General features: G+C 38.0%; 1 protein-coding gene across 1 annotated transcript in view; it reads right to left on the minus strand.

Moving 5' to 3' along the window:
• Window positions 1–12,291, minus strand: part of LOC115065366 (ran-binding protein 17-like) — a 110,149-nt gene that overhangs the window by 44,179 nt on the left and 53,679 nt on the right. The window contains exon 13 of the mRNA XM_029546254.1: window positions 1,486–1,591. Within this exon, the coding sequence (XP_029402114.1) occupies window positions 1,486–1,591 (106 nt within the window). The remainder of the gene's footprint in view (window positions 1–1,485; window positions 1,592–12,291) is intronic.

Raw genomic sequence — 12,291 nt, forward strand, 5'->3', positions numbered from 1 at the left:
TATATGAACTAACCAGTACCCCCAGAGCTCGTGTCTCTAGCTGCATATGTAGCAGAAGATGGCCTAGTTGGCCATCATTGGGAAGAGAGGCCCCTTGGTATTGCAAACTTTATATGCCCCAGTACAGGGGAATGCCAGGGCCAAGAAGTGGGAGTAGGTGGGTAGGGGAGCAGGGAGGGGGAAGGGTAAAGGGGTCTTTGGGATAGCATTTGAAATGTAAATGAAGAAAATATCTAATAAAAAATTGGAAAAAAAGAAAAAAAGAAAAAAGAAATTAACTCCAAGCCAGGTGGTGGTGGCGCACGCCTTTGATCCCGCACTTGGGAGGCAGAGGCAGGCAGATTTCTGAGTTCAAGACCAGCCTAGTCTACAGAGTGAGTTCCAGGACAGCCAGAGCTACACAGAGAAACCCTGTCTCAAAAAAACAAATGAATGAAAGAAAGACTCAAAAAAACAAACGAATGAATGAATGAATGAATGAATGAATGAAAGAAAGAAAGAAAGAAAGAAAGAGAAAGAAAAGCTACTTTATAAGAAATTAACTCTAGGGCTGGAGAGACCGCTCAGTGATTAAGAGCACTGACTGCTCTTCCAGAGTTCAATTCCCAGCAACCAAATGGTGGCTCACAACCATCTGTAATGGGATCTGATGTCCCCTTTTAGTGTGTCTGAAGACAGCAAAACATAACTCTAATGAAATTCTCTCAATCTATGAAAAACAATGTTTACTTGGAGGCAATTTATAATAAAGAAACACTGAAAAGGAACCTAATATTTGAAAACCAAACTTAAGCTATGATATAGTCTAGAAAAGTTTAACTTTTAGGTTAAATGTTCACAAAATTGTATTCAATTTAAATAAGTATGTGTAGGTAGGTAGTACATCACTCTTTACCAGGCACTGTACTAAGCATTTAAAAAAACTCATTTGAATCTTTTAACAGCCCCCAAATAGATAACGATTTCCATTTTTCTAGTTACAACACAATGTTGTAACAATGTCTGCCTTTTAAAAAGGTTGAAAATTTACTTGCAGTGTATACACACCTCTACACATTCAAAATACTCAAAGGGTCATTAAAACTAACATCAGTACTCTGGAAATTCCTATGACATTTATTTTCATTAAGTTTAAGTTTTCACCAAAACAAAATGAAACAAAAACCATGCACAAGTGTACAGTAAATAAGTATTTAATCAAGATCTGTGGGAAAGCAAGCTATTCACAGTATTCACACACAAGAATTTCCCTCAGTTTAGGAATGTGTGAAGAGTCATTCCGTAGCTTATTAAGGTTGGGATCACTAGCACTAGAGGGTTAAAACCACATCAGTCCGAGATACTGTTGAAGAATCAAATTCTAATCACAATCTCCGTCCACGGAAACTAACACCCAAAGGCCAAGTGCACTGTCTACACTTGGCCATAAAAGTTAAAACAAAGGTTAAAGTTCTTTCAAGTGTGTAGTAAACAGCTGTCACTCACCGGCAGGATAGCTCTCCATCCATAGCATCATGCTCATCTGTGCTGGTATATGTTAGTCTCCCTCCTACAACTGTGCCAACCAAGTAGATCAGCCATGCAAGACGTCCTTACAACAAAGAAGAAAGACGGTGAGAAGTATTAATAGAAATAAGCTGTTTTCAGAAAATACTTAAATCAGAAAGATCAAGCCGGGCACAGTGGCGCATGCCTTTAATTCCAGCACTTGGGAGGCAGAGGCAGGCGGATTTCTGAGTTCGAGGCCAGCCTGGTCTACAGAGTGAGTTCCAGGACAGCCAGGGCTACACAGAGAAACCCTGTGTCAAAAAACCAAAAAAGAGAAAAGAAAAAAGAAAAAAAAAATCATCTATTTTTTTAAAACAAATGATCAACTATTATAAAAGGCAGCTTTCAACGGACTGTAGAGCACTGGGTTTCACGTTTCCCATGGCAGTGATGCTAACAGGGAAAAAATAATTAGAAATTCCAGTCCCAACAATCTGTTTCGATTTTATATGAGTTCCTTACTTCTTTAAGCCTTAAGGTTTTCATTCACAAATGGGGAAAAATAAGACATGATTAAAATTAAAATTAATAGATCTGGGCGTGGTAATACACACCTTTAATCCCAGCAAGAGAGAGTCAAAGACAAGTGGATTTTTGAGTTGAGGATAAGGTAATGCAGCACTCAGGAGAGTGAGTGGTGAAGCAGGAGGAGGGCACAACCTCTATCAATCCCAGGCTAGCCTGAGCTCAACAAAGAGATCCTGCCTACCACACCCCCACAGTAACAAAAATGCATCACTGCGGGCTGAATCTGATAGCATACACTGTCATGACAGGACTTGGAAGCCTGAGGCAGAAGGATGGCAACTCTGAGGTCAGGCTGCACTCCAGAGAATTCTTGGCCAGTATTGATACATTATCAAGACTTTTACAAACAATAATGACCATCTGTTCTGAGTGGTCAATTTCCTGATGGTGTCTGTCTAACTATTTTCATTTTGGAACTCCTTCTGCTTGTAACATTATAGATGGTAATGAATTTACTCTTTAGACCTATTTATATTTTAAAATCCACAAGTTTGCTATGCAATCTTCATGGCTAAAAATATCAAAGGATTACACAGATTTAAATAATGAAACAAAGAGCTAAGGGACTTAACTTAGTAAAGAACTTGATTCCTAAGCAGGTCTTCAGGACTTGTAAACTAAGCTGGATGTGGTGGCACGTGCTTATAATTATAACCCCAGTATCAGAAAGCAGAGACAGGCTCCCAGGTGAGCCACAGCCTAGCCTACTTGGTAAGGTGCTGACTGGTTATTGAAAGAACCTGATTCAGAAGACAGCAAACAACCCAGAAGGAACAAGAGCTGAGGTCCGGCCATGGTTTCCACATAAACATGCACACGTGTACAAGGGCACAGATGAACACAGACAGACAGAAACAGATCCCTCCCAAATGGAAACATCTGTACTTTTTACAAATTTTACTTTAGAGAAGCCAAAATTAATAACTCTAGGGATGGAATTCTTTGCTAAATGATTTTTAAAGAGTATTATGTTAGATCTCTAGATTTATCAATAGAAGTATGAGATTCTCTAAAACTTTTGAGACCTGCAGGAATATAAAAATTTCATTTCACAGAGAAATTTTGTGTCATTATTGAAAACTGATTTTTCAAATATGAGCAAACTATTTCACAATTCCAAAATTAATTATGTTTCTTTTATTAAGAAATCTTGGTTGTGGCATCCATACGGTAGCTCACAACTCCCTATTACTCCAGTTCCAGGGCATGCGATGCCCACTTCTGATTGCCATAGGCACCAGACATACACATGATGCCAATTCATATGTGCAGGCAAAATACTCATACTCATAAAAGCAAATCTTTAAAAAAAAAAAGATTCTCTACTTGTGACCTTTGTAGGTGTTTAAATACATGGAATAGTTGAGGAAAAAGCCCGTGCTTGTTGAAGGACTTGAGGAGAACAATTACATTTAACAACGCTTTTTTTCCTGCAGATGTCAGCACTCAGGATTATACTGCGAAATCAACAAAGCACTCTCTGGTAACAACAGACAATCTGCAACCTGCTTCAATGACAAAAACTCCATAAATAAGAAATGTAATCTGGCAAATACACACACTCTCTTTTGTCTATCACAGAACCTTGAACAACTCAGAAGTTGTCAATTTTGCAGTGTATCCATTAGCAACATGAAACAGCTAAAGGTGAAAATCTAATGTGATCAAACATATCACAAAACAAGTTCCACAGCATGTATTAATAAAATACTAGCACAAAGCTCATGTAAGAAACTGAGTTAACGTTTATGCTTCAACCATGTTTCCAGCTCAATAGAAAAGTCTAGACAGTATATACTTTGCCCTGGTAAGCATGCTAACGGGTAATGTGGCTTCTTCTACCAAACCTTTGAGTTTTGCATTCTGAACACAGAATGGAGTAAGTACTCATAATCCTCACTTCTACTTCTAGAATATTTTCTTAATCATAAAGTACTCATCTTTACCTCTTACATCATCAAGTTATGAACACTCTTTGCTGATAATCGACTTGCCTGTAGATTATTTTGACTTATTTTAAAAAGTGGATCCTAGCTCACTGTCAGTTTCTGCAATAATTTTATCATAGTAGTTGCCAATTTCAGTATCTATAAAAACAAATCTTGTAAGCCTGACAATTCTGTGTTCTAGGGGACTTCTAGTGCATGGGTCTATTATATTTTAACAGATTTGCTGAAGTAGAAATTCATATACCATACAACTCACTTAAAACACATAAGCCAGGCTGGTGAGATGGCTCAGTGGGTAAGAGCACCCGTCTGTTCTTCCAAAGGTCCGGAGTTCAAATCCCAGCAACCACATGGTGGCTCATAACCATCCGTAACAAGATCTGACTCCCTCTTCTGGAGTGTCTGAAGACAGCTACAGTGTACTTACATATAATAAATAAATAAATCTTTAAAAAACAAAACACATAAGCCAGTCTTCTGAGTAAATTCACAGGTTTATGCAACCAACACTACAGATTTTTTACGTTTTTCTTATTTCTAAAATTAAGTCTAACAAAGATGGAGTGTGCTAAAATTAAACCTGACAATTAGGTATGGTGGCATCACTCGTTTGCTCCCCCCATCCCAACTGCAGCAACCATTTTATGACTCTGCCTTGGTCACTCTGGATGCGCAGAATCTTACAATGGTACTTTGTGACTGCATTTTTCATATCACACAATGTCAAAGTTGCTATCCCAGTACTTCACAGTTGACTGCTGCCATTGTTTGGAGAGGTTATATGTAATATGCTCCTTCAGTTGCTGGATGCTAGGGTCATCTTCACCTCCTGGCTACTACTAAGTGATGATAGACATGGTACACACCATGTAGATGCATGCCTTCAGGCATCCACATACCTAGGAGTGGACTGCTGTGCCACGGGAGAAACTCTCACATTGCTCATCAAATGCACCACTTGGTAAGCCTACCACTGAAGTGTAGAGTCCTGCGTTCTCCACATGTTCTCATCAACACTTATAGTTATCTGCTGGTTTTCTCTCTTTGCATCTATCCTGGCAGGTGTGAGGTAGCAGCTTACTGTTACCTTAAAGATGCCTTCCCTTGTGCCGCATGATGTTTAGCATGGTTTCCTGAGTTTCCTGAGTACTTTCATGCCTTCTTTAGAGAAGAGTCTACGTAAGTCCTTGGGCTATCTTTCAGAGCTGTGACTAGGACTGAGCTGTAAAAGCCCCTCACGTATTGTAGGTGTGATTCCCTTGTCAGATGCATTAGCTGTTGCTGCCTTTCTGGGGGGGGGGGTCATTTTCTCCTTCTTGGTGCTGTTATTCAATGAACAAAATGCTCACTTCTAATGCTGCAACTACTTAACTATTCTTGTTATTGTCAGTTTGGTGATAATTGATAAGAAAGAAATGCCTAACCCAAAATCATAAACATTTCTACATATGTATCCTTCTGAGCTACTTGACCTCCTATGTTTACGTCCAAGAATTCTAGCATAGACACCAGACTAATAAGGAAGATTAATATAGGCAACTCTAGCCCCAGCTAACAGCTAACAGCAATACCTCAAAAAGCCCAGAAAACTGAGGTTAAAAAAGCAATTATTAATTGACAAATTACTAAGCTTTGGTGACAAATAAGTAGAGCCAGGCCCCTCTGGGCGACTGCTCTTTATTTTAGCACAGAGTGATTTCTAAAATGCAACACATTTTATAAAGCTGCTCTTACTTACTGCCTGCTAACTCCAGCAGATTATAGTGCATGGCAACAGGCCCTTTTATCTGTTAGGTTCTCCATTCAACTCCAGGGTCTAAATCCTAGCCTGGCCATGTTTTACTGGTTTAACATTACCAATGAGTTGATCTCTTGAAATACACACTAGGAATAAACATAAACTATAATTATATTCTATTCTTTAAATATTCTTTAAATTAGATGTGCTACAACTAATTATTTTTTGTAGATTCCCTGATTTTTTTTTAATTCACCTTTTCATAAAAACCTATTTGTAACCCCAAATTCATACTCAAAATAATTCACATAGCTGAGATGTCTGGTGCACCCGACTCCAGCTCCTGGCAATGCAACCCTCTTATTTCAGTTCTGAGCAGCATTCCTTTCAGTCTCTGCATTGCTCTTCCCATTGATATGCACGAGTGATTTCAATCTTTGAGATAGCCCCATTGTGCTATACAGTGTTTCTTAATGGGGAAGGGGCGTTATGTGCTCTAGGAGTTTGAATGAGATGCCCCGGTAAATCTCCGGCACTTGAATACTTGGTCCTCAGTTGGTGGCCATTTGTCACAAGGCCTCAGGTCATCCTAGTACTTTTTCTGCTTCCAGTTTGTGAATGGGAATATGAGCTCTCAGCTGCAGCTCCAACACCATGCCAGCTGCCATGCTATAACCATGATAGTGATAAACTCCCAACCCACTAGAACTAGAAGACCCAATTAAATGCTTCTTTCTTGAATGGCTGACCAATGACCTACCCAACTTGAGACCCATCCCATGGGCAGGCACCAATCCCTCACACTGTTAATGATAATATGTTGTACTTGCAGACAGAAGCTTAGCACAGCAGCCCTTTGAGAGGCTCCACCCAGTACCTGACTGAGACAGATGCAGACACCCACAGACAAACCTTGGATGGAGGTTGGGACCTCTATGGAAGAGTTAGGGGAAGGACTGGAGTCCCTGAAGACAATGGCAACCTCACAGGAAGACCAAAAATGTCAACTAACCTAGACCCCTGGGAGCTCCCAGAGACTAAATTACCAACCAAAGAGTATACAGCAGCTGGTCCAAGGCCCCGGGCACATATTCAGCAGAGGGCTACCTTGTCTGGCCTCAGTGGGAGAGGATACACCTAATCCTGCAAAGGCTTGATGCACCAGAGTGGGGGGATACATAGGGGACCACCCTCTCAGAGTCAAAAGGTAGGGGGAAACCCTATGAGGGGAAACCAATAGTGGGGGGCAGCAACATTTGGAATGTAAATACATAAATACATCTTAAAAAATACTTCCTTCTCTAATGGAATATGTTTTCACAGCAATAGAGAAGCAACTAAGGCACGTGCCTTCTATATAGCAAATTATGTGCTGGATAAGCTGTGTTTAGGTCTGAGTCAATAGTGCTGTTGGGTCTGAGTTCAATGCTAATGAATCAACAATGCACATTTAAATAAATAGTCTTACAAAAATTTACACTTAAAACAATGGTTCTATGTTGACAGTTTGACAGAAATGTTACAACCCAATATAATGATTTGATATTTGTGAATATGCTGTTCTGATTATATAGACCATTATCAGCAAATAACAAGAATCAGCTATATTTCCTAGAATCCTAGGAATCATGAAGCTCTTAACAGTGACTCTAACCAGTTACCAGACTACCAGTTGCACTGTGTGTAAATTATACTAGTCTCTTCTAAAATAAAAATAACTCTGAAATACTGCAAGCATAATTTTTATTGAATGTAACATCTTACCTGCACTAAGGGAGTCACTATTTTTTAAATATTCTACTATAAGTCAGGCATGAGGGCACTTGCCTACAGTCCCATGACTTGGGAGGGCTGAGGCAGAAATACTGCCTTGAGTTTAGGAACCATGTCAGGTTACACAGCAAGAGCCTGTGTACCCGTCCCCTCCAAATAACACTATTTCTCACAGCAAAACATAATAATTTAAGAGTAAATAATCATCAATTATCTCCCTTACATTTTATAACTTTAGATACATATATATTAATATCTTTTTAAACTCTGTTACTGAGCTATGGTCCCTATTCCTTGGAGAAAGTGGGGTTGCTGGTGTAGTGTGAGATATGTCTCACTACCTAACTCAAGCCATCCTTGAGTACATTACATATACAGGCCAAGTTGTCCCAAAATTCACAGTCTTCATCTTAACCTACTCAGTGCTAGATTACAGGACTGAATAACACACTACACACTAACTAGTCTAGCTGCTTTAAAACTTACTAGGGAGGCTTCCCACTAATGTGGGAAAGTCTCCCTAGTAATAGTTCTTATTATCAGAAACCTAATTTAAAACAGATCAAAATTGTCCCTTGGATATAATTTTCATATTTCTCTATCAAATGATAAATGTTTATTTTAAAAAGCAGAAGTTGCTGGGAATGTGATACAGGTCTGTTAACTAAGCAGGGAGACTTTATGTCAAGAGAGAGGTAGGAAGGGGAAGACTAACATGCTAAGCAATGCCAGTAGCCACCAAAAGCAAAGGCTTGCTTCAAGTCTTGGATCTACTATTTATTACATTAGCAATTTATTGCTTCCTAGTATGCTAATGACTCACACGAGTCAGCACTGCAGGCACTCCCCTGCCTGTTTTGGCTCCTTATCACTATCACTGTTGAATAACGCCCCTTTAAAGGCACTTCATATCATTGCCACACAGGCAAAACATAAAAATATGCTAACATTTACATTTTTATTCTGTCTTCTTTCAGAAACTATTCTAGAAAATTAAATCATATATTACTTAAGAATTTTAAGTTGTTCCCACTCTAACAATGTTTTGTTATCATAAAGGTTAGATTAAACTCCTCCTCACGTAAGTTCCTTAATGCTGACTGTATGACAAACCAACATTCCCAGACTGAAAACAATTCTCCAAGAGGGGACATTCGGAAAATACTGAGTACTGGCAAGATTTTGGAATGTCTATCTCAATGTGTGAGGGTCTGAGGGATCAAGGACTCCCTGTTCAAGAGCTGAATCTAGCCAGGCGTGGTGGCACACGCCTTTAATCCCAGCACACGGGAGGCAGAGGCAGGCAGATTTCTGAGTTCGAGGCCAGCCTGGTCTAACAAAGTGAGTTCCAGAACAGCCAGGGCTACACAGAGAAACCCTGTCTCGGGGAAAAAAAAAAAAAGAGCTGAATCTACTGGTATGGTGTTCCTAAGTCAGGATGATTTTTGCAAGAACACTATTGTCTAATAGTAGACTAATGAAACTATACATAAGACATCTCAACATTCAAACAATTTCTTTCATTATGACCTGGAAATGACACCATGCTTATCAAATTATACCATGTATAAGGAGCATGTGACAAATTTATAGGCATTTCACTAATCTAATGGAACATTAAAATGGAAGTTTACTGGTACACTTTGAAACATGGTATGTGCATTGGCCCTTTCCTTTATTTGAAAAAGTCACAATCTCTAAGGTTTGGGGAATTGAAGCAAAACCTTCTCTTGGGAATTGATCAAGCTAATGACGGTGTTAGCAAGTAACAGTAAAGAGCTATCAGTGAGCTGTCAGATACAATTCTGGGACTCAGCTAAAGGTAGAGCGGTGTTTCTCCTAAAAAAATCAAACCATTCTCCCAAAGTTTTTGTTCTTACTTATATGCAGAATCAAATAAAAAAGTGTTTACATAGACAAAAGTAGAACTCCATCAGAGGCAGGGAAGGGGAAAAAGGTCAAAGGGTCCAAATTTGCAGTCATAGAATGATTGCACCTAAAGACTGCAGACACATGGGAACTCTAGCGAAGAGCACTGCACGGCACAAAGGCACAAGCTTCAAGCGGCACTCTTGTCTCTTTCTCCCAAGGCACACAAAACTAGGGCAGGACGGGGTGGACAGGATAACAACCCTGACTATAGTATTCATTCCATTATGGATATGCCCATCAAAACATCTGCTGTACACCTTAAGGGCATGCCAAGAAAATTAGTTTCATCCCTAAACTGCATCCAGAAATTCAAAGAACCATGTCAACAATACATCTAAACTGAACTTAGAAGAAAATATCTGATACACAAGATTCATATCTATAAATCTCTTAGAATCTCATTTTATAAGATTAAATTTCATTATAATTTCCCATTTTTCTCTTTATTCTGAAATATTCAAGGCACTTGTTTTAGCAGCTGTTCAAGCATAGAACATTTTTTCCTTAACAAAATAATTATTGCTGTAATAATCTGTAATTATGGTTTATAACTGCAATAATCCCAAAGAAATCAGTCATTACCATAGATCACAAGTAATCGTTAACTACTGTTAATGACCTATTTCTTAGGGATTATTGTTTTTGTAAACCATGACCATATCACCACAGATATGAGAGAGCAAGACAATATAATACAAATGAGATCATAATATAATAATAAACTTATTTTGTAACATTAAAAGCCATTAAGCATCTAAATTAAAGCACACATAACTAAAGCATATAATTTTCTTTGTTCAACATTAACTGAACTGTTGAGTCTGCACAAAAGAAATTGAATGCTACTGCATACAATGTATAAGCTACAGCAATGCTGGGCAGCCTGTGTAACAGTAACAATTACTTTTGACAACATTATAGGTATCTTTAAAAGGCAGATAAATTTCCTCTCACTGATTTTTCTGACTAGAAAAATAGAAAACAAGCATTTATTAAAATTGTTGTATGTGTCAGACAGACCTTTAAATATTATTATGTAAGAACTTTAAAGCATATCCAACTGTAAAAGGTTCTATTTGTAAACATAAACAATTGGGTGTAACTTACTATATATATATATATATATATATATATATATATATATATATATATATCACCAATATATTATTCATTTTTAGATAATCCTATCCATGAATTTGAATATCTATAGTTTCATTGAAATTTCCTTCTAGAGCAAAACAGGCTTTTGATTTTTACAACCAAATCTTGCTACATTTAATGTGTGTGCACATGCATGCGCATGCTCGTGCTTATACAGTAGGTATCTCCTACAGAACATGACTTGCGGGAGTCCTTCTCTCCTTTCTCCACCTGAGTTCTTTGGATCACACACAGATCATCAGACTTGGTGGCAAGGCCCTTTATCTGCTGAGCCACCGCGCTACCCCTCCCCCACATGCTACATCTCCTGTAACAGTTGATATTCATGCAGAGCCATATGTGCTACAGAGAAGCTGCAGGGCAGCAACCCTGGAATGGACGCCTGGCCAGGGAGAGAGCTGAGAGCAGAGCGCGTCCTAATAATGCTCCACCAACAAAGAAATAACTCGATTAGGAAAGATTTTTGAACAGGAAAAAAAAAATCAAGATTTGTGTGATAAAAGCTTGTTTAATTTTTGAAAAAGACAAAAAAAATTTTTTAAAAGACAAAGAAAATTGAAATGAAAGCCTAGAGTCTGCACCACAACTAGAAAATATCAAAATAAAACAAAACTAGATTCTAAAATAAAAATAATAGAAAATAGAGCAGCAACTTAAAAACTAAATCAAACTATAATTTGGTTCTCTAAAATGATCAGCAAAACTAGTTAGATCAATTAAAGAAAAAAAGTTTAAAAAGTCAGTATTAAAAAAAAAACATACTACTTCAAATCCTATAAATACAATAAAACAATAATGGAATATTAGGAATAACTTTCTGCCAATCCATTTTAATACAGTAAAAATTTCCATTAAAAAAAGACAGAAAGAAAAAAACTTAGTTTGGCTAGAATTCTATGCCTTAAGGCAGAAAAAGTAACAACAGTGGACGGTCCTATTCAGTAATGTCCTTCATAACCACTGACAACACTGCAGTAGACAAAGCATGTACAAAACAATACTTTATTAAGATCAAGTTAACAACTTCAGGAATTCAAGGCTGCCCACTCTCTACCTATCCAATATAGTACTTGAAGTCCTAGCCAGAGCAATTTAGACAACAAAAGGAGGTCAAGGGGATACAACTTGGAAAAGAAGAAGTCAAAATATCACTATTTGCAGATGATATGATAGTATATATAAGTGACCCTAAAAATTCCAGAGAACCCCTTAACCTGATAAACAGCTTCAGTACAGTAGCTGGATATAAAATTAACTCAAAGAAATTAGTGGCCTTTCTCTACACAAAGGATAAACAGGCTGAGAAAGAAACTAGGGGAAACAACACCCTTCACAATAGTCACAAATATAAAATACCTTGGTGTGACTCTGACTAAGGAAGTGAAAGATCTGTCTGATAAGAACTTCAAGTCTCTGAAGAAAGAAATAGAAAAAGCTCTCAGAAGATGGAAAGATCTCCCCTGCTCATGGATTGGCAGGGTTAAATGTAGTAAAAATGGCTATCTTGCCGAAAGCAATCTACAGATTCAATGCAATCCCCATCAAAATTCCAACTCAATTCTTCACAGAGTTAGAAAGGGCAATTTGCAAATTCATCTGGAATAACAAAAACCTAGGATAGCAAAAACCATTCTCAACAATAAAAGAACCTCTGGTGGAATC

This window comes from Mus pahari, chromosome 14, assembly GCF_900095145.1.
Source record: "Mus pahari chromosome 14, PAHARI_EIJ_v1.1, whole genome shotgun sequence".
NCBI lineage: Eukaryota > Metazoa > Chordata > Mammalia > Rodentia > Muridae > Mus > Mus pahari.